The following is a 24,162-nucleotide window of genomic DNA, read 5'->3' on the forward strand; positions in this document are numbered from 1 at the left end:
CAGCTTGGCTGAGTCTTTCTGGTTCGGAGTGCCTCATTTGGTTGCAGTCAGCCATTACCCAAGCTGTAGTCACACAGGGCTACACTAAAAGAGAGTCACTACCAACCCAGTCATGTGGATGTTGGAAGGTCTCAGAAGATTGCTTCCGACTCTTTTGCATGGGTTGGTTAGCAGGTCTAGTTCCTCACCACAAAGCAGTCAGACCATGGGAGGCAGTTGACTTGACCCACCTCCTCCATGACTGCCTCAAAGAACAGCACATCCGCTGCGCTGCAGAGCCAGTGGAACTGAGAGAGCGCACTGAAGATGAAAGGCAGTCTTTGAAATGTATCCTGGAAATGCCAACCCATTAGTCCAACCATAGTCTACCTGCTAAAAGACAGGCATTAAATCCAGTCCGCACAGAGGTGTGGGGCCCATATGACACTTTTTAAAAGGGGAGGCATCCAAGAAGGGTAAGATCTTCTTACCCTTGAAGCTGCCATAATGTCCAATTACTCTAACCATTTGTTAAAATGGCTATCATTTATTGATTAAATAACCTTTTTGCTGAAGTCAAAACTTAATTATCCTAATTCTGTGGGTCTATTTTTAGATCTTCCATGGGATAGATGTATATATACATATACACACACAAGGGGTAACCCCCCCAAAACGGATCTTTTTCCCCAAAGGTATATATATATATATATATATATATATATATATTTTTAATAAAACAACCTTATCACCTTCAAAGTACTCTCCATTACACTTAGTACATTTGTCAAATCTGCAATTCCATTCTTGGAAACATTTTTCAAACTGATTTGTTTGGATGCCTGACAGTACCTCCCTCATTTTTTACTGCACTTCTTCTAAGTCATCAAATTGCTGTCCTTTCATGTCCCTCTTTATTTGCAGAAACAAAAAGGAGTTTTGAGGAGTGAGGTCAGGTGAGTAAATTGAGTGAGGCAAGAGAGGCATGCTGTTTTTTGCCCAAAACTGACACATTGAGATGGCTGCATGAGCAGGTGCACTGTCGTGGTGGCAAAACCAGTCCCTGTCTGCCCCAAAGCAGGCCTGTTTTTGTTGCACACTGTTACACAATCTTTTCAGAATCTCTAAATAGGAAGCTTTATTAACAGTTTGACCTTGTGGCCCCCTCACATCACATACAGATTTGGGGGTACCTCCATGTGTGTGTGTGTGTGTGTGTGTGTGTGTGTGTGTGTGTGTGTGTGTGTGTGTGTGATTTTTATTTAGATTACTTTAAGCCTGAATGATTGGGAGGCAATCACCAATTTAAAAGGACTAGAAGACATGAACATGTAGTGTGCAGTAGACAAAATACAATGCTCATAAGTTTAAGAAATTAAACTTGATTATCAGAGAACTAAATAAAAATACTCAGTAAAACTAAAAAAACTCATCTAGTTAGCAAAGAAGAAAAAATCATATATAATGTTAAATGATGCACTTTATGTATGAAGTTGGTAATGATTTTTTCTAGTGGGACATTTAAAAAAGCATATAAACTCACGACTGTCAAGTCCATTCTGCTAACAACCCTAAGGAACCAAGTCAAATAGACCCCATAGGGTCCCCAAGACTGTGATCTCTATGGAATCAGACCAGCACATGTTTCTCCTGCGGAGAGGCCATAGGTGAACTACCAATCTTCAAGTGGTTAAGCCAGTCTCTCAACCACTCCACAAAGGAGGGGATACAGTCTCATCAATAAATATATTCAGGAATAACTAAATGGGTTAATCATGCATACGACCTTTAGAATTAAAGACTATACTAAGATTTAAAATCATGTTTTCAAGACACATGTACTTTCCTGGGAAATGTGTATAACAAATAAGCAAGGTCAGAAAAATAGGTATGTGTGAATGCAAAAACATACACATAAAAATACATAGAGTCCATCACAACACAACAGAAATGACTGGTTTTCTCTGGTATGACAATATATGAAGATTTTTATTTTTGTCATATTTTTTCTGTAATTTATATATTTTAGAGAGATGTTACTACTTATATTATCATTACATAATAATTTAACAAGTAATTAAAATGCACTGAAATATGCTATACCTTAAAGGAACCCTATATTGAATCTTATTTAAAAAATCCTATTTTTATAGTGCAATGCCTTAATATTTATATATATATATATATATATATATATATATATACACATTTCATGGTCAAAGATATATGTTTGCATTTTTTCCTGCATGCTTGGACCTCAACTAATAAAAATAAAAGCACTGTTTTTATAAACTATTGGAAAGTTTTCCAGTTTTAATTTTAAAAATTTTAAAGCTTAATTATTGGTGAATTTTCACTCAAAAATAAACACTAAGTTGATTTATACATCTGTTTCATGTGTATGTTAGATTATACCCCAGGAAAATGATACCCGCTCTAGCCTGACCTATAAATACATCATCCATGAAGACTCTGTACCTACAATCAACAGCAACAATGTCATCCAGGAAGAATTAGATACTTTTGAGTGGGCTTTGAAGAGTTGGTCTCCGTGTTCCAAACCCTGTGGTGGAGGTAACAATTGAATACATAATTACTATACTATAAATGTGCCCAGTTTATTCTATCTTAAGAACATCACTAATAGAGGTTATTCTTTTAGAAACATTAAACATAATAAAATAAAAGTTAAAAGTATTTTCCCTGCAATCTCAGAATCCTGGAAGGATAAGAATCCATTGATAATGCTTCTTAACATCCTCTTTCTTCTTCTCTTAGATTCTTTCTGTTTCACATTCATTGCAGGGTACTCCTACAAACTGAAATGTTCCTACATTCAGTGTCCTCTGGTTCTCACCCCCCTTTTTTTTTTGCTTTTATATCCATGTATTCCTTCCTATTGTATCAGGATTAATAATATGAAAACTATTAGTTATAATCATATAACCCTGGTTATGTACCAGTTACTTCTTATTTCATATGTTCCTTTATATGTTGATTCATAGATTTGACAATGTCTTTATGAGAGCAATATCATTATAACTTTTGTACTGATTAAAATATATATATATAGTCATTAAATCTATCCCAACTCTTAAGGATCCTATAGGACAGAGTAGAATTGCCCAGTAGAGTTTTCACATTGTAATCTTTATCAAAGCTGACTGCCATTACACTAACCAACCCACATCGAGGTGCCTCAAAGGTTGGACTTGTTTCTGGGAATATTTGACCTGCTGATTTCAAAAACGGGCACTTGTTTTCCTCTGTCAGCTCTGGTGTTTGAGAGATGGAACACAGACTGTATACCACTCTTCCCTCCACTCACCAAGAAACTATCAGGATATTTTTATGTAATGGTAGCTAGCCCAAGATAAGAGGAATTGCACACTGACTTTATTTAAAGTAATTTGTGCTGTGCTAAATATTTAAGTCAAATTATACTTCATATGATGTCCTTTAATCCTAAAATATATTTGAACAGTGCAAATCACATGAAGTTGGAATTTTCCACAAGGATCAGTTCACCTTTATTAGGAGTTGAACCGCAGGAAGTTCCAATTTTGTTATCTTTAAATGGGGCCAGAAATAAGCATTACTGTGCAATAGATAAGGATCCCTGGTGGCCTAGAGAGTTGTGTTCGATTGCTCCCCTACAAGGACAGCCATTCGCCCCTGCCAGCAATTCTACACGAGGAAGATGAGATTTTTCTACTCCCCTGAAGCCATACAGCCTCAGAACCCCATCGAGAAGTTCTCCTCTGTCCTATAGGGTCACTGTGAGTCGTCATCAACGAACTGGTGATGAGTTCAGTACATTAAACAGAGATCCGAATGTTCTGAAACCCAAAATGGGTTTGCCAGGGTTCAGCCTCCTTTTTTAAAATGAAAATGCTCCAGTCTTGTTATAAGATGGCATGACCTCTCTTCCTAAGAGAAAGGTTAGTTTGTATTCTAAAGCACCCTGGAGTCACCCTCACCTCTGAAGCATTAACATGTTATCCACCAACTTACATACCTTACAATGGATTCTGAAATTTTTTGCATGGTATAAAGAAAAATTTAGACCTTCAAAATATTTGTGAAATTTTTATGAAAATGTTTCATATTTATGAAAATTGCTAAGAAGTCTTAGAATTTTTAAATTCTAAGTAAGCTTCACATCTTGCATGCATGTGCTTTTTCAAGTTTCTTTTTCATTTTCTACTCTTCTCGGGCTGTGTTCTGGCTCTGCAGTAGTCTGCTTGTCATTGTCTCTGTATAGATCGCACAGCCTCCGATACCCCAAAGAAAACATCTGCCGTTTAATCGCTTATAGCTCATGGTGGCCCCTATAGGCCAGAGTCCTCCTCTTCTTTCCTTCTAGTGTGTTCTTTTTCTGAGAGTTCCACCGAAACCTGCTGACCGTGGGTAACACTGAGCTTTGGTAGACCAGCGGTGTAGTGTACAGCGTCACAGCAGCACACAAGCCACCACAGAATGGCCAACTGACAGATGACAACAATCATAGACACCTCTATTAAGGAATACTATAAATTGCCAGCGTGTCCTCCATACAAGTCTATATACTTTTAATGTGGCATTTCGATATCTGCAATCCTTTCTCCAAAGAATTCTGCACTCTGGTTGACACTGTGTCAAAATGCAGTCTTGGTGTCCGTAAGAGACTTGTAGCATGTTCCTTTAGACACTCGAAGAATAAATGGGCAGGAGCAGGGCTGTATGGTGTATGAATTTTCCTAAGACCGCCCTAGCTTCTCTCAAAAATGAGGGGTGGTTTGTTGTGATGGGAAATAACTGCTCAGCACATTTCTCCTGGCCCTTTTCTCACCAATACTGCCTTTCAGTTTTCTTAAGTCTTCTTTATAATAAGTCCCTGCGGTCCTCCTGTGTCCTTAGAGAAAAATCTATCGATAACCCCTTTGAAATTCAAAAAGTACAGCAGTCACCCTAACTGTGAGCCGACCTCTGTACCTGGAATTTAACAGATCCCCTGAGAAGCCATTGTTTTGATTGGGCCTTTTATTTGAAGGCACTCTAACAAGACTACAGGTATTGCTCAGGGGACTTTTGCTACACCCATCTGATGTTCAGAGTGACATGCTTAGACATGTTTTTGTTTTGACAAACATGGGCATACGTGATCTGAAACCCTACGGGCAGTACTCTTTGTCCGTATATGTTAGATCACAGCACTGTATCTGTAATATTTTCAGATCTTAGTATTGTGTGCACATCAGAGAATGTTCCTGGGAATGAGCTATGCCATTAGGTCCTGGAGCGTGAAGGGTCAGGATGTCTGCCCCTTACTCTCAAATGATTCCATACAGCCATACTGCCCACATCACGGAAGAGAGAAAGCACAGGCGGTGAAATAGTAATCAGAGATGAAACTAGGTAAAGGGTATACTGCTTATTATACTAACTTTGTCACTTTTTTAGGTTTTAATTTTTTTCAAAATAAGTGTAAAAATGCAAACATAATCACAAGTATCAAAATTAGTTATTAGAATAAATCTCTTCAGCTAACTCACTGTAACCTTTAGGATGATGTTCAGATGTCTGCCAGGTGGTCGCCTGTCAAGATTTGATCGTTTCCTAGCTTCTCTCCGGAAACTGGCAGCTGCTGTTTGGCGTACCCTTGGCTTAAAGTACCCTCCTGCTCCATTTATTTTGCCCAGTACCCCCAAAAAGAAATAAAGAACAAGTCGGTGCCATCTAGTCAATGCTGACTCATAGGGATCCACTGTGGGTTTCCAAAATTTTAACTCAGTGGTTCTCAACCTGTGGACTGCGACCCTTTTAGGGACCAAACAACCCTTCCATAGGGGTTGCCCAATTCATAACAGCAGCAAAATTACAGTTATGAAGTAGCAATGAAAACAATTTTATGGTTGGGGTCACCACCACATGAGGAACTGTATGAAAGGGTCACGGCATTAGGAAGGGTGACAACCACTATTCTAACTGTTTACTGGAGTAGAAAGCCCAGGACTTCTCCCAAGGCACTGTGGGTTGGTTTCAAACTGCTGGTCATCCAGACCACGGCTCAACATGCAGCATGACGCCTCCAGGGCTGTTTGCGGAGTACTGGTTGAGCTTAGTGTCCTGGTGCACGGTTAGGCAGACTTTACACAGTTAACTGCCAGGTTAGTGGCTCAAACCCACCAGCTTCTCTGTGAGAGAAGGAAGAGACTATCGGCTTTTTATAAAAAATAATTGTAGGGATAGAGAACTTTTTCTGCCAAGAGAACTTTTTTCTGCCACTTGTTTATTTTTATCATAATCTAAGGGCTTTCCTGGATCAAACCTTTAATTAACTAATCCCTAAGGAGCCCCAGTAATATAAAAACAGACAGCAAATTTATGATGAAGCTTGAGCGGAAGAAGGATGAAATCATTGATGCTTTATAAAAAAATGCATGGATCAATACACTTCCCCTCAAAGCAGTTAATAAATGAATAATTCGCATCAAGAAGGGAAGAGACAGAGTTGAGGAGGAAGGGTTCAGTAGCAGTCCAGTCAATTTTTGAGGAAAAGCTTAATTTTGTTGATGTCTTAATTGAAGATGATTGACTATGCATAACAGAGACCATAACTAACACCATTAAGTATCTGAATTGGTTTAACTTACATAATTCTGACTGAAAAATTAAAGTTACGCAGACGTTCTGCTAGAAGAGTGCCAAAATATTTATGCACAGATTAGCTACAGACAGGAGCAACGCTTTCCGTGGAAAATTTGGGATCAAGGTACTGAAACATTTCTCTGAAGAACTGTAAAAAGAGTTGAAACGTAGCTTTACCAGTAGGACCTGAAAGACAGTGCCTAGTCAAAGCAATGACTAAAGGGGACAGTTGCCCAATCAAAGCAAAAGCATTTTGTTCAAGATCAGCAGTGTTGGGGTGCTTAAGGCACTTGTTTAATTTCTGGAAAGCCCAAGAAGGATGACATCTGTGTATTATGAAGGCTTTAGCAGAAAAATGCCTGGGACAGATTCACTGGAGAGTTCTTGCCTACCATTAAAACATTCCTGCTCATTCCTCTCATCAAGAAATGATAGTTTCGCAGGAGTGTCCATGGGAAATCAGTAAGCATCTAACTTAGGATCATGATTTGGCTCCATTTGACTTCTTTTAAAGGTATTTAAAGGATACCATTTTTCTTTAGCTAACAATGTAGAAAAACTATATTTTCATGATTTCTTTCCCAGGATCCTCCTTTCCTCAGGGATGGATTAATTAGCTAGAATCATCTTGTACAAAAGTGTCTTCACCTTGATGGAGCTTATGTTGAAAAATAAAACCTGTATTTTTGTGTTATCTTTTAATTCCATTTTCCATGAACCTTTTGAAGTCCTCGTCTACAACCAAATATTTGTTGCATCAATTAGTGATCAAATGCATAGCAGCGGAATAACTGTTTAACTACAAAGAAATGTCCTTTTTTAGGTTTCCAGTACACCAAATATGGATGCCGTAGGAAAAGTGATAGTAAGATGGTTCATCGAAGTTTCTGTGAAGCCAACAAAAAGCCAAAACCTATTAGAAGAATGTGCAATATTCAAGAGTGCACACACCCACTGTAAGCATTGATTTTAACTCTCACTTTCTGAGGTCCTGGTACGTAGGGTCTAGGCCTCTTTAATTCTTTTTTATTTTAATTGTGTTTGTTTTTACCAAAGCTTTATATGTACCTGGTCAGCATAATCCAATCTTTCTGTAGGTAACATTAGACAACGTTGCTGTTCCCTCCTCTCTACTGTATTTCTCCACCTCCTGTAGCTTTGTGTTTCATTTGATATTTTCTGTTTACATATTTCCATCTAAGTAAAGCGTATCTGTTTGGGGTACAAATAATGATTTTGTGTAATCAGTAGGCCAAGTCGCTTACCAAATTCCTTGACACTGACAAGTGAGCGCTCCCAGCCTTGTGTTCATTTGTGGAAACAGCTCACTTAGTATTTCAGCAGTTGTTAGTGTTTGGTTTTTACCAGTGCCTTCAGTGTGGCGTGGACATCTTCCTTCAGAAGTATTTGTTCTTTATCATATTCTCTCTCGTAAAATAGGTAAACATCAGTGCTTTTTAGTACACTGTGTATTCCATCTATCTACTTTTCATGCTTCCTCTGCTGTTCAGTATTATTCCCCCAGAATCCTATAGTACTGCACGGTTTTGGGATACACAAATGTCCATGCGTGTGCACGCACACACACAAAATTAGCCAAAAATTATTTTCTCTCTGATTTTTGAATGAGTTGTTCCATATTTTCTAGCCTCGGAGAAGCCCTGATGGCAATTCTGGTAAGTGTTAGACTGCTAAAAACAAGGTCAGCATTTCAAACCCACCAGCCAAACTGAGGGAGAAAAATTAAGGCTCTCTGCCAGTATAAAGAAACATAAAGGGACATTCTATTCTGTCCTAGAGGGCGACTATGAGTTTTAGTGTTGCTACTGAAGAATTGGTAGTCATTCTAGTTCTGACCTTTTATATATAACCTAGCTTTCTTTTGTGTGTGTGTTTTATTTTAATAAATCATTTAATTGGGGGCTCTTATCTGTATTGTAATAATCCACAAATCCATTATATCAAGCAGACATCTACAAATGTTGGCATCAACAATTTCAAAACATTATCTTTGTTCTTGAGTCCTTTGATATTAGCTCCTCTTTAGTCCCTCCCTTGCCCAGCCTACCACCCTTGCAAACCTTTAATATATTATGTATTGTTATTATTATTTATAAATATCTTACACCACCCATTCTGTCCCTGAACTTACCGTCCTGGTGTTTGTCCATGGAAAGCTGTTAGGATTTTCTCTTTGTGCCCAGTCCTGATATTTCACAGTGATAGTCCTTTGCTGTTTATGCTTAGGAGCCATTATATTGTGTACTTTATAGACCTTTTTCATCTTATGCCTCGGATTTAATCTGATAACCTGGGGTTTGTAGGTGCTCCCTTCTTTGATTTTGAATCATTGTGTTCTGTGTTTTCATGCTCTCTTCTTTTTTCCAGCAGGTGCGCTGGCACATAGTTCACATATTCTACAATTTCGTAGTCCGGCCACATCAAGAACAGCTGTTCACTCACCACCACAATCTTTTCAGAACATTTTCTTCATCCTTGTTCTTGTGGCTATTAGCTCCCTATTTCTACCCAACAACCCTGCCATATTCCCAAAGAACCATCAATCCAGTTACTGCCTCTCTAGATAGACCTATCCTGGACTTCACAGACAGAATCAGGGTCCTTTGTTTGGGAAAATGATAACAGCTTCTTAGACTTATTTCCTTTTCAAGTTCTTTGATTTTTACTTCTGATCTGTATTTTCATGTATGTATATATACACACATACTTATATATGCATACATATAACTATTTACTTTAGTATATTAAATACTATTTTTAAATTCCATACATTATTTTTGTTATATTGCCCTACTCCTTTCCTCTTTACAGTTGTGTTAGTCTCTATATATCAGGTGGTCCTTGGCAATGTACAAGTAGAACCCAATACAGTATTTAAAACACTGACTTGAAGCATGTTTGAAACTTGTAAGTTGATAGGCTCCCATGTAGCATGGTTGAGCTTGGCCATTTCAATAAAAGAACTCAATAGTATATGCACAATTCAAATGGAAGTGTAAGATTTCATAGGGAAAAAAATCAGTAAAGAATGTTTAAAGGAATACAAGCCTGCTTTATACGCTTCCAGAAATAGAATGTTATCCAGAAATAGTATGTTATAAGCTAAGGTCATCTCACCATTCCTAATGTGAGCTACACAAAATAACTGCCTCTCTTAACTTCAATCTATCATAAGCCTGTTTTCATAATAGTCTTGTCTCTTGTGACCATGCTTCTTGTTCCCCCTTAAAAAGTCTTGTTTATATCTTACATAGGATAAAACTCAGGTATTCTTCTGGGGTAAAGGATCAATGTGTCTCACTGCTACCCCAAAGACCTCTCATTAGTCACCCTGATTCACCTGCTCTTTCCCGGCTAGCTGAGCACCAATCTCTGAGTTTTTATAGGGCAGGTCAGGGCTTATCAGCTTATACCATAGACTAATGGTGTAAGACCTTCCTAGGACTGCTGAATTAGTTGCCAATTGTCAAACTGCTTTCTCCATTCAAGAACTAGCTGCTGAGGCTTCCTCTCTAGTTTTCTTTGATCTTGTGGGTTTGTGCAGGCTTCCCTCTTGATTTCTAGTTTAGGGGTACACTCCTCATATAATATTTATCTTCAAAAGATAAACTATGAACACTTTGAAACTCTGCCTATCAAAGACTACCAAGGTTTTAGCGTAGTTATTCTTTGATGCTCTCAAATGGGGGGTTGGGGATGAGGGGGAACTACAGAAGAAAAATTACTCTCGAAAGGACAAATCATACGCCTCACTTATACTCCAGGCTAATTACCTAACATAGTGGACTCCACAGTGTAACAGCTCGTTAGGACCCACTAAACAGATGTAATGGAAAGGCTGAGTCTACAGCTGATTTGTATCATGTTCTGGGCACTGATTTTGACACTAGAATTAAGCATTTTCCCATGTTGGATCTTGTATTGAAAATATCTCCGTGGAATGATTTCTGACACCAGTTTGGGCCCCATCTCAAGTACATCTAGCCTTTACTCTGTTGTCAAGCATATGATCAAGAAATCTCATTTTCCAAACAATTGGTATGTCAGGTAGCAGTAGCAGACGTAGTTTTAGCAGTGAACCAGTGGAAATCTCAAATTATGAGTAAATTCTATAGGTTCAGAATAAAATAGAAAGGACAAAGAACATAGCAGCAACCAGATCAGTTAATTTCACAACCGTCAGATGAACTTCTTATCATTTACTTTTGCATCTACTCACCGGTGTTAAACAGTATGTCTAAGAGAAAATAGGTGCTATTTCTAACTGAGCCAAAGAGGGCCAGGGTAGTCTGATTCTGATGAGAAGCTTCAGAAATCTTTTTGCAAACCATCCATTAGGAAAGGAGAAAACTCCAGAGTAATTGAGAAATAGAAAAACAAGAACACCTGCCTCAAAAATATAAACAAAAACCCAACGTATTGATCTTCCTGTGGATTTCTGAGACTGTAACTGTTTACGGAGTAGAAAGCCTCATCCTTCACCCGCAGAGCAGCTCATGGTTTTGAACTGCCGACCTTGCAGATCACAGCCCCACTCATACCCACCACACCACCAGGGCTCCGGCCAAAGAGGAGGGCACGAGAAGCACAAGACAGCTTCAAATAATTTGTGGAAAACTTGAATTAGGTGAAAGTGCACATTTTTTCCATGAACTTTTTGAAGCCTCCTCTTGAAAGTGCCAGGTCTCTTTTCACGAGGAAGCCCTCAGACCTTGTAATTTTTGGATGCCTCTGTCTTTCGGAGACTGCTTTGCGAAATGCGCCAGGCACCTGACATTGCACGCCTTTCTGAGAGTAGAAATGACTAGGCTGCCCTGGCAGGCATGCAGCTAATGTCCATCTGAGTGACCTGGTTCTCTCTGACCTGAATCCCACAGCTGGGTCGCAGAGGAGTGGGAGCATTGCACCAGGTCCTGCGGGAGTTCTGGCTATCAGCTGCGCACGGTGCGCTGCCTGCAGCCCCTCCACGATGGCACCCAGCGCTCGGTGCACAGCAAGTACTGTGTGGGAGACCGGCCCGAGAGCCGCCGGCCCTGTAACAGAGGGCCCTGCCCAGCCCAGTGGAAAACAGGGCCCTGGAACGAGGTGAGTGTGTGCATTCTCTCTCTCAGTGTTTATATAGAAGTATTTGTTTAGCACATTATATTTCTTAAACATCACGTAGGCTTTCGGGTATTCAGAAATTGCCTCATGTTGTAAATAGTAAGCACGTGGAGCTGAAAATTAAGATTTCCTTCCAAAGGCAATTTCACCCACCTCTCTCTAGTATGATGTTGATGGCAGAGTAGGACAGTGTTCTTGGCAATGGAGGGAGGAGGGTTCCTAACTCAGGTGATGCCTGTTTAGCGAGTGACTATCTGAATGGACTATTTGCCTGTATTTCATTTATGTTTCTTTCACATATTAAATATATAATGTTACCCATTTTATGCATTGTGCAATACTGGATGAATCATCGAGTCCCAGGAGGAGCACTTATGGGAGGAAAGGGCACCGAGAGCGGGTAGAGAAGGCATGAGGAAGGGAAGGGAACCCCAGAAGAATCAGGTGAATGAAGGCCCTCTGTACACGATCACAAAGAGAAAGCTTGTCCCAGCAGAGAGTCTTCGAGTCCTAGAACACAGGCCTCTAGCCATAGCTTCTACTTAAGAAAATTGCATGGGATTTTCTGGGCTGAATTTAAAGCATGAAGACTTTCACTCAAGAGACGAAGTTATGGCAACACAGAAACAGCAGTTGACAAAACGTTCCGGGAAGCAAGGTCATCTGCAAGGAAGATGAGGGCGTGAAACCCCATAGAGCCTGGGCTTCTTCAGAGCAGGCCTGTGACTCGCTTCAGAAACAATTATCCTTCGATGCAGTCCAGTTAGTTCTGACCCATGTGCAACAGAACAAAGCATCGCCCAGTCCTGCCCCGTCCTCGCAGCCTTTGCTGTTTGAGCCCATCGTTGCCACCACTGTGTCAGTTCATCCGGGGGAAGAGCTTCATCTTTTTTGTCGGTCCTCTACGCTCGTGTCTTTCTTCAGGCACCGGTTCCTCCCAGTAACGTGCCGAAAGTGGACAAAGCCTTGTCGTCTGGACTTGGAAAGAGCAATCTTCTTCCAAGACAGATTTGTTGATCCTTTTGGCCGCCTATTGCATTCGTCACCGGAACCACGGTTCACATGCATTGTTTTTTTGCTGGCAGAAATTAGTGGTATCACACCGATGACCTCTTACACATCCAAAGCTTACTAGTTACTGGACATTTTTCTCACTACTTTACATATATTACCTTCTTTGCCTTCTCATAATGTTTTAACCATCCACTGAGACAGTAGAAGGGGGCTTTACAAAGTTCGTTGAATAATTCCATTTTCTTTTGAAACACTTTTCAAAAACTTTTTAAATGCCCCCTTCATGTTATTTAGTATCCTAGTTCTTCAGATCTGAGCAAATAATCTAAGAATCTGGATTATATGAAGAAGAATGGGGCATGGAATGAAGGAAGACGTGGAAAACCTGTGCTATGCAGATGGCCAAGCCATGCTCTCTGACTGTGAAGAGGACGTCCAGCACCTATGGTGAAGATCAAAGAAGACAGCCTTCACTATGGAGTATCTCATCCTAAAGACAACAAAAATAATCGCACGGGACCAGTAAACAACATCACGGTAGAGAAAATATTAAAGCTCTCACGGATTTCATGGTACCTGCTTCCATGACCAATGACCATGAGAGCAGCAGTCAGAGACCAATGTATTGCATTGTAGCACATGGACTACAAATGACCTCTTTAAAGTATTGAAAAGCAAATGTGTCAATCTGAGGACAAAGTTGCCCCTGACCCAAGCCATGATTTTTTTTCAGTCACTCTCTATGCATGTCAAAGCAATGAATAATTAAGAGCAACGGCCTTTTGTCTTTGAATCATGGTGTTGGCAAAGAATACTGAGCACACGATGAGCTCCCAGAAGAATGAGCAATCTCTCCTGGAAGGAGTACAGCCAGAATGCTCCTGAGAACTGAGGCTAGAGAGGATACTTTGGACATGTTATCAGGAGAGACCAGTTCCTAGAGAAGGACTCGTGCTTGATAAAGCAGCGGTAGTGAAAAGTTGAAGACCTTCAATGGGATGCTTTCACACAGTGGCTGCAGCAATGGACTCCAGCCTAGCAGTGATGGGGAGAAGGACAGCAGACTGGTCATTGTCGTGTTCTGTGGGACATTGGGTTGCAATGAGCTGCAGCCATCTCAAGGGCACTTCACAACAGTTCACAGATGAGAAAACAGAGGCTCATAGGAAAAAGTGGATCATGGCAGGCTGGTAAATAATAGACTTAGAGTGTGAGCCCGAGGATTATTCATCTCAGTTATCAGTGTGCAACATCACATCTGGAGTTGTGTGCGCTGTGTGTGTGTGTGTGTGTGTGTGTGTGTGTGTGTGTCCAAGCACACATGCGTGTGCACAGAGAAAGAAGGCAAGAGACTCTGGGTGGGAAGACTAGTCTCTGTAATCCACAGTCCGTAATTGCTGCCTTTGTGGCCCTAGTGCTCCGTCACCTGCGGGGAAGGAACGGAGACGAGGCAGGTCATGTGCAGGGCTGGAGACCAGTGCGATGGGGAAAAGCCCGAGTCCGTCAGAGCCTGTCAGCTGCCTCCTTGTAACGGTACGTCTTTCAGTCCTTAATAAAAGAAAAAGTTCATTTCTTTCAAAGTGAAGCCTGGAGTTTAACACGGCCTCTTAAGAAATACCCAAGTGAAAACATCTTCGAATACCAGCTTAACCCAGTTCCTCCACCCCCCCATTAATCGTCCTTTTATTTTCAGTATCCTGTGTTTGCCGTTGAAGTTTGGAAACTTCTGAGAATGGTAACATCAGCAAATTAGACAGTGCAACACTGAACAAAGTCTATTTTACACTACTGAGAAGTCTCGCCCCAAATACACAGTTCTTCAGGGTGGCGTTGGAGGCGATGTCTTTACACGGGCTAATTATCCTGACGGCTGCAGCTGCGCCGCTGCCATTCCTGTTAGCTAATGCTAGGGTGCCAGTCATGTCACTTCTGACAATTTCCGTTTGAGGGCTTCTAACTCGTCTCTGTTACACATTTCAGGATACCTTCAAAGCATAGGAAAAGGTATCCTAGTTTCCAAACCTCCAATACTAGGATACCTTCCTATGCTTTGAAGGTATCCTAGTATTGGAGGTTTGGAAACATTTTACTACAATTATTCAATGTAAACACGTCTGACTTTGGCTAGCTTTGTCGCTCCCTCATATACCACCCCCACCCCTCTTTCTCCTGGCTTCTTAATCCCTCTCCCTCTCCCCCTCCCCCTCCCTCCTCGCCTCACTCCCCCCTTGGTTTTCCTTTCCCTTTCTATCTTTCCCCAGTTCTCTCTCTCCCTTGTTGGCCTCCCTCCTGTGCCCTCTCACATTGGTCCTCTGCCCTTGCCTGGAGGGCACGCTCTCTCACACATGCAGTTCTCCCCTTTGCCCCTAGTTCAGCCTCTTGACAACTGTGGGCACGGCTTTGCCTCACTGGTGGGACTTGGAGCTAAAGAAGTTGTGTTTTCCTTTCACATTTTTTAACAGTTAACACCACAAGGAAGCCATCAGTGAAATATCAACAACAGCTACTTGATATTTTCCTTTTCTTTAATTCAGAATATTGTCATGTAACTATTTTAGCAGTTGTTTTCTTTGTGGAGAATGTTCAGACTAGAAGTAGTTTAAACACTAGAAATGCGTTACAGCAAGGACAAACAGGACCACAAGAGGGAGACAAAGCACTTCTGTAGTTGAGAGTTTTACTTTGACAAGTAATTTTTTTTTCTTTTTAAAATCATTTTATTGGGGGCTCTACCGCTCTTATGACAATGCATCCATCCATCCATTGGGTCAAGCACATTTGTACATATGTTGCCATTATCATTTTCAAAATGTTCTCTACTTGAGCCCTTGGTATCAGTCCATTTTTTCCCTTCCTCCCCATCCTTGCTCCCTCATGAACCCTTGATAATTTGTAAATTATTATTTTTTTCATGTCTTACATCTATTACTGTCTCCCCTCACCCACTTTTCTGTTGTTCGTCCCCCTGGGAGGGGGTTCTATGTCGATCATTGGATCGGTTCCCCTTCCTCCTCCATGAATATACTTTCATCATTTAGTGTTTTTATGAACTGTCCCTTAGTGAGCAACAATTTCAGAGTTGTGATTGTTGGGAGTTAGAAATGAGGAATAAAGTTTTCTTCCAAACTATGGATAACCATGTACATTAGAAACATTTGCAAATTATTCTCTTTTTTTAATCATTTTATTGGGGACTCATACAATTCTTATCACAATCCATACATACATCCTTGTGTCAAGCACATTTATACATTTGTTGCCATCATCATTCTCGAAGCATTTGCTTTCTACTTGAGCCCTTAATATCAGCTCCTCATTTTCCCTCCTCCCTCATAAACCCTTGATAATTTATAAATTCATGTCTTACACTGTAGGACGTCTCCCTTCACCCACTTTTCTGATGTCCATCCCCGAGGGAGGAGGTTATACGTAGATCCTTGTATCGGTTCCCCCTTCCCACCCCACCGTCCCTCCACCCTCCCGGTATTGCCACTCTCACCACTAAAATTTTAGCAGAAAGAACAGACTTCACCCGTTAGCGACTTCAATGTTTACCATTGCTGTAGTACGTCACCCAGCAGTCCTGCACATCACAAAGGTAAACACTTTGTAAACTGCCACTCTCTGTACCTTGCAAATGTACGTAATTGTCCATAAATACTTTCTCGTCCTCCTTCACCCCCGGGGGCGGGGGCACTTGTAATTGTGACATCATAGTCCTAGTGTGACGTGTCATATGTCCATACAGCCATATTCACGTTTCCTACTCTCACGCACTCATCACCGTGAGTCATTTCCCACTCATAGCAAGTAGAACCGCAGCTGTGAGATTCCAAAGACTGGAAATCATTATGACAGTAGAAGCCTCACTTTTCTCCTATAAAGTGGCTGGTGTTTTTGAACTGCTGACTCAGTGGTCCCATTTGTCCTGCCATGATGATCTAGAGGTGAAGCAGGAAAGCTAACCACTCCCTTAGTTGTAATGACTGGTTTTGCCATAGGACTCCATGTCACCACCCCATTTTGAGGGCATTCGTGAGTCTTTCCCATTTTATCCCCAGGCAGATGACCATAAAACCAATGTCTACCTTTCATCTTAGTTGTTTTTTTCTCTACACATTTCCCCTCCCTCCTGTCTTCTATACACATTAGCACAGAATACCCTGGCCCTCATGAGACCTGGCAGGGCTCCTTCCTCCGCAGAGCCTCCATGCTCACTTCCTGAGATGCTGTAGTCTCTCGGGTGTGCGCTTTCTCTACCTCAGAATCAGTTGTGTTTTTCAGCTAAGCAGTGTACAGTGATGGAGATAAGGAATCAGAGGCTCGTTTAAGGTTCTCCAATACTGAAGTTAGAAGCTTGAACCAATAGGAAGAAGACACTGTCTTATTTTAAGACAGAGTCATAGGCAAAGTAATTCAAATAGGATATAAAGTTTCTGTTTGAAGGTAAAGTCCATCAGTGTGATCTCAAGCACTCTCCATCTAGAGGGGTAACCAGTGTGAAATACTGAAGCATGTAATACTAAAACAAGCTAAGTAGATGTCAAGAAAATATGAGTCATTCTACAAGATGGAAAATGAACATTGTGTTATAACTCTGACAAAATTATAATTATAGTACTTCATTTTTCCTTGCAAACTGACCCTCAAATATTTGTTTGTTATTATTGAAAATATTAGGAAAAATATTCTTTAGCACCTTTGGTAACTTCATAGCAAGTTTCTTACCTGAGAGTGAGAAACAATAATATATTATATTTGAAATGCTGTATTCTGTGAATGCCATCCTTTATCACTCTTTTGCTTTGTGAAATAACCATCAGATCAGTATTCCTCTGGTACACAGCTCCAATGATGTCCCTTGTGTGCATTTGCTTGATAAAGAGTACCCTGAAACTAAGCATAAACTAATACTGCGTGAACGGGATATTTGTATTTTTTGAACGGCAGATCCCTGGTAGCACAGTGGTTGCATGCTGAGCTGCTACCCACCAGGTCAGCAGATTGAAGCCTCCAGCTGCTCAAAGGGAGAACCATGACGTTTTTTCCTCCTCTAAAAAGTTATAGCCTGGAAACCCACAGGACCAGTTCTGCTCTGCCCTGTGGGTTCCTATGAGTCGGAATCAAGTCGATGGTAGCGATGAGTTGATGGGTTCTTAGAACTTCCAAACTAATCACAGTGGGGTGGGGGTGGGGCGGGGAAGGATATGTATATGCACACACACGCACACAATCACTAAAATATAGCAGTCGTATTATGAGTGTTACTATGTTTTCCTTTAAAAGCATTGTTAATTTATTGAAATTAAGTTTAAGTGTTAAGAACTATGAATTGCTCCTACAAAAATGGGTACCCTTTACGATAGCTTATGTTTTCAAATACCCTGAAAACGGTCAATGATACATCTGCAACAGTACATTCGAACTAGCCAAACAAGATGTTTGTTTTTCCATAAATGTATTTAATTTATTTTGTTCTAACGGAGCTTTGGTTTATCGTTTTGATTTTAGCTATACATTCAATGGAGTGGCTATCCAATTTGAAAACTGGGGACATCACCAACAAACAAAACCACATATATCCCTTAGTGTCCTACGAACGGTGTGGTAAAATGAATCCTCTTTGGTTGTTCCGAGGTCAGGCATGGTCCTTCCAGAAGGAGCCCACATTGTCTGTGGTCTGCTGAGTACTAGAGAAGATTAGAAGGTGCTCCCCACAAGTCACGGGTGCATAGAGAACTACTTACATCAGTGAATTCTTCTTTCCACATGTCTTTTTAATACGCTGTCTGAGGTGGACAATTATTATTACTGCCAGGTGATACTTACAGCGTTTCATCTTGTATTTAGTTCTATGTATTAGTTTATTTTATTCTCATGTTTTCCAGATGAACCCTGTTTGGGGGACAAGTCGATATTCTGTCAGATGGAGGTGCTGGCGCGCTACTGCTCCATCCCAGGTTACAATAAGCTATGCTGTGAGTCGTGTAGCAAGCGCAGTAGCACCTTGCCACCGCCTTACCACCCAGAAGCTGCTGAAACTCACCACGATGCTGCCTTTAGCCCCACTAACTTCCCCACACATCTAGTGATGCCAACATCCTTGATTCCTTCCCATTCCGAGACCCCTGCTGAGAAGAAGGAAGCTTTGAGTAGGATCTCAGCAGGGCAAGGCTCCAACGCACATGCTGCTTTCCGATCAAATAGTAAACCCAATGGTGCTAGCTTCGCCCAGAGGGGAGCTCAGTCAGTGGGAAGCAAGACCGTGAGAATTGCCTCCCCCGCCACCAAGAGGCGCCACCTCAGTTCATCTTCACAAATAGCTGCTTCTCCCTTCCTGGCAGTCAATGATTCCATAAGTGCTTCTTCTCCAGGAAGAACCTCAAGGAGAAATGAAAAACTTATCGACAAGAGACATCCTCTACGGTCATCCACCGTGGGCAGATGAGACAACGAACGTGAAAGAGATCAGAGGCAAACTGGGACCGCCACCCCCCTCTTTTCATGGTGCATGCAGCTTGTGCAAAGTGACTCTAGCCAGAGGTCACCCTGCCGTAGTCTCTGCGCGCAAGGACAAAAAGTGCTGGTTCACTTTCGCGTTGCTTTCATCCTCTTGTTCTCCATGCGCTCGTCTGCCAGAAGGCGCTGGGAGAAAGCACCAAAGATTATGAGCAGAGGGAAAATGTATTGCAGACTGTGTTGGTCACTCGCTAAAGCAGGAAATGTCTACAACCAATTATGCTGACCAGCTGGGTTTTTCGTTTTAAAAAAGTTACAGTAAAAATTTAAAAGATGTGCCAACAGTTTACACTTTTACAAGATATTTGGGGAGCAAGAAATCCTTAGACTTATATTTGTATTTATCTATATTAGAAATATTGTACAAGCAGATCTGCAGCTGTTGTGTAAATAATGTATATTGCAGAAATCAGTATTATTTTAAGAGGTGTGTTTTCAAATGATTGTTTACTATATTACATTTCTGGATGTTCTTGGTGCCTGTCATTGAGTATTGCCTCATTTGACTTTCTATGAGTTGATTTTCAAAGCATAATATCGCAGAGAAGAAATTAGAATTACAGCTACTGAGAATGCAAAGGGTTTTATTATAGGGTGCTGTTGAATCAACAATGTGATTCCTAAACTAGAGGGAAGCACAACTACATCAGCTACAGATATATCGATTAGAGGTATCTATGGCTTTCCACTCTTGACATAAAAAGTAGGAGGATGGGCGTCCATGTCCCTGTGATTGCAGGGAACGGAGGACAGAGTGCAAGACAGAACTGGACCATTCTTATCAGGGCCTCACAGGCACCCCCGAGATGCCCTGTGTTCTTGTGTTGTTTCTATGTTCCCTTTATTGATATATATATTGATCTATTATGTTCCCTTTATTGATCTGTTGATCTATAAACATTTATATACCTTGCACTGTAGTAATCACAAGGGATAAAGGATGGGTGACAACTCATTGTTGGCTGGTTGGTTGGTAGCTGAGGAAAGCATCCTCGGCACTCTAGGAAGGCTTGGGGCTTTGAGAGTAGGTCCAAGAAAGCACTTCTCAGAAGTTGGCATATTTATTTTCCACATGGTTCATATCTAAATGTTCACAACCACAATGCATCTGACTGCAATAGCATCCTAGTAATTTATGTCAGTGATCACCTTGCTCACAGTGAAGCCAGAAACGCCCTCTCCAGGGAGTAGATGTAAAGTACTTGTATATAGGGTCCAGACCCGAAGATATTTATTAAAAGCTGATTATTTGGATAGTATTTTTATGTACTAAATATGTACACTAATGTCAATGGCCTATTTTGGTAAACTAGAGAGACATATTTAGAGATGCATGCTCTGTTCTGTGCAAAGAGGAGCCGGTTAGGCGAACGACAGCAGCCAAATCAAGGAGTCAGTGTGGAGCAGCTGCACTGTCTTGCAAACCCTTTTGATTTTGAAAGTAGTTGACTCAAAGTTGATGCTTTTTTCCCCATCCTGGAAACAGAAAAGAGTATGGGCTTGGATATAGCTTGCTGTTTAATGAAGTAAGGGTTTGGCTAATGTTTAAAAATAATTGTGGAAGAGATGAGCACTTCAGGAATTGCACTCCAACCAAAAAAATATACGTGTTGTCAGCATTCTCTTTGGGGGCTCAGTACCTGATTTGTTCAAATGTATTCTACAAACTAAAACGTAAGTCTGTTCCCCTCAAAGCACATCGTGTGCAAGAACTTTTAAAGATTACACATGAATCGCCGGACCTACTGACTCTATACCTCTAAAGGATCGCTGCTACTTGGTGCGACATTTTGGAGAGCAAATAAATTCGGTTCGTTACAGATAGTATGAAAATCCATGAACCTTGAAGAGAAGTTCTTGTTTTAATTTTTTTTTCTAAAAATGTCCCCAGAATGAAATCCTCTCTAGTTTGCTTGCATGTGCAGACTATACCACAGGGAAGTAAGTGTAAAGAAAGAGGGTCACCCACATACATCCCCCAGAAAGATGTACATATCTGTTACAATTCTGACCTGGAAGCTTTCTCTTCTACTAAGCTCAAATTCCTTGTTATCGAAGTGTACACTACTGATGCTGTTTGTTGTATTGGGAGCATGTAGCAATAAAAGTGTTAACAAAATATAGACCTGGCTGTGTAGATTTCATCATTAGATTTCATCGGGGTGACGGAAACTTCCGCCTATAAAGTAAAAGTACATGAAATCAATTTGCTTTACGTGGGCCTTTTCTGGAGAGAGGAGAATACAGTGACAGTATCCCCTGTTTTCACATCAGAGTGCTTCCCAAGGATTTTTTTTTAATGCAGAAAGAAGAGGATCTAGGAGTGGCTTTATAGTGATGTAAAATATAAAGAGACGTTCTTTCTGTAGAGCTGTGAAGAAGCAGAGAATTATGCTACTCGTATTTAGGAGAAGCAAAGGGGCGCTTCCATTTTTAAATCTGCTGTCCTAGAAGGGTTTTTGAATAGCAGGTATTCCTCAGAGGTTGTGCCTGGTTAGTAGAATATCGATGTAACTCTGTCACTTATGACTCAGGAATTGAGGAGAGCTGGGTGGGCAGGTGAGGCCTGAGAAAGGAGAACCCTTCATTCCAGAATGAGGCGATTTCGTAGAGTCGAGATGACCGGCTCTGACCTCTAAGGTAGGCAGCCTCCAGTCCAAAGTTCATGGACCATTTGAGACCTAAAGGACCTTGGGTAATCTCACGAAGTTTCCATTTCCTCATCTACAAATTGGGAGACAGAATTGTCAGACAGAAGTGAGTGATTGCTATGGGGAATGAGAGCATGCATGGAGACTGCGCAGGGATTGAGACACAGTTCCTCCCCGTAAGTAGGAACTCTGTGATTGTCCTTCTGCTCCTCATCTTCACTGTGGGGTGGGACCACAGCACCCTGCAGGGGCCAGAAGTCGTCTGAATTTCCGTCACCAGGTCTCATTGACGACAGTAAAGAACGGTCCCAGGATGCAAAAGACAAGCGATTCGGCTTTCAAAAAGCCACGAAAGGGACCACTGATTAAACAATCTATTGCTACTAGTTTTGAGCTTTAAAGTAGGCCTCCCTCGCCCTTAGCAACTGAACAGGGTAACATTTCTTCTAGGGTGGTGATAGTACAACATTGCCCCAAATTCTTAAGAGGAAAAAAAGTGTTTCTCCTGTTAAAATATTAATACACTTCACAGAAATAAAAACATGTCATTCCTACAAACCTTTTATACATTCTCCTCATGAAAGAACTGCTTAAATATGAGCTTAGAAGAGTCCAAACAAAACTCACTGCCAAGCTTGCTCACAGTGACCTTGGACACCAGGGTAGGCCTGCCTCTGGAAGTTTCTAAGACCAACTCTTTTTTTTTTTAAGTTTCCCATTATTTATTTATTTAAATTAAATACTTTTGATTGGGGGCTCTTATATCTCTTATCACAATCCATACAATCATCTGTTGTGTCAAGCACATTTGTACATATGCTACCATCACCATTTTCAAAACACTTTCTTTCTACTTGAGCTCTTGATATCACCTCCTCATTTCCCCCCTCCCTCCTCCACCCACCCTCCCTCATGAATCTTTGATAAGTATAGATTATTATTTTCATACCTTAAATCATCCTCTGTCACCCTTCACCCATTTTTCTGTTGTTCACCCACCAGAGAGGGGATTATATGTTGATCTTTTTGATCAATTTCCTCCTTTCTCTCCCCAACTTCCCCTAATTCTCCTGGTATCTCTATTCTCATGGTTGGCCCTGAGGGGTTTATCTAGCCTGGATTCCCTGTGTTCTGGGCTCTTATCTGTAGCAGTGTGCATGTTCTGGTCTAATTTGATTTGTAAGGTAGAATTGAGGTCATGGTAGTGGGGGGAAGGAAGCATTAAGGAACTAGAGGAAAGTTGTGTGTTTCCTCGGTGCTATACTACATCCTGACTGGCTCATCTCTTCCTTGTGACCCTTCTGTGAGGGGCTCTCCAGTTGTCTAAAGACAGGCTTTGGGTCTCCACTCTACTCCCACCCTATCCCCATCCCCCATTCACACTGAGTATGATTTTGTCTTGGGTCTTAGATGCCTGATAACTGATCCCATTGACACCTTGTAATCACACAGGCTGGTGTGCTTGTTCCATGTGGGCTTTGTTGCTTTTGAGCTAGATGTTTATTGCTTGCTTATCTTTAAGCCTTTGAGACCCCAGACACTAAATCTTTTGATAGCCGGGCACCATCAGCTTTATTTATCACATTTGCTTGTGCACCCATTTTGTCTTCAGCGATCTTGTCAGGAAGGTGAGCATCACAGAATTCCAGATTATTAGAACAAAGTGTTCTTGTTCTGAGGGAGTACTTGAGTCAACACCGACTGCAAGACCAACTCTTTACAAGAGTAGAAAACCTGTCTCCCGCAAAACTGCTGGTGGTTTTGAACAGCTAACCTTGCAGTTAGCAACCCAAAGCATATGCACATACGCCACCAGAACTCTGTATACAGTCAACTGAAAAATTATGAAAACGTGAAGAAACCAAAATGTCTATCCCATGGTTAACACGTTTTAAAGGGCAGGAGGCTTGTTAAAGTCAAACTGCTTAAAATTCAGTAAAACACCATGGATCCCACTTGAGGGCACACAGGCTTTATCAATAAATCAGTGTTTGAAACCTTGATATTTTGGATTCAAACAGTTTGGAACATTCACTTAGAGGCAGACACAAAATTTTAAAATTCTTTAAAGTCAAAGAAAGCAAAAAAATTCCTTAATTTGCTTACAAATTAAAGAAAGCAACCTGCTAAAATTAAGTTGACATCAAAAAAATTTTATATAGAAAACCAGATGGAATAAATGTCTTGTAAGTCTGCAGTCATCACAGAGTTCAAGAACTAACTCGCCTAAGGGTGCCCCTGTCTC

At 41.0% G+C, this 24,162-nt stretch overlaps 1 protein-coding gene across 1 annotated transcript in view; it reads left to right on the plus strand.

Moving 5' to 3' along the window:
• Positions 1-21,389, plus strand: part of ADAMTS3 (ADAM metallopeptidase with thrombospondin type 1 motif 3) — a 298,163-nt gene extending 276,774 nt beyond the window's left edge. The window contains exons 18-22 of the mRNA XM_075544217.1: positions 2,388-2,553; positions 7,433-7,565; positions 11,508-11,715; positions 14,163-14,280; positions 18,636-21,389. Of these exons, the coding sequence (XP_075400332.1) occupies positions 2,388-2,553; positions 7,433-7,565; positions 11,508-11,715; positions 14,163-14,280; positions 18,636-19,195 (1,185 nt within the window). The 3' untranslated portion in view covers positions 19,196-21,389. The remainder of the gene's footprint in view (positions 1-2,387; positions 2,554-7,432; positions 7,566-11,507; positions 11,716-14,162; positions 14,281-18,635) is intronic.
• Positions 21,390-24,162: the final 2,773 nt, after the last annotated feature.

Source organism: Tenrec ecaudatus, chromosome 3 (assembly GCF_050624435.1).
Source record: "Tenrec ecaudatus isolate mTenEca1 chromosome 3, mTenEca1.hap1, whole genome shotgun sequence".
Taxonomy (NCBI): Eukaryota; Metazoa; Chordata; class Mammalia; order Afrosoricida; family Tenrecidae; genus Tenrec; species Tenrec ecaudatus.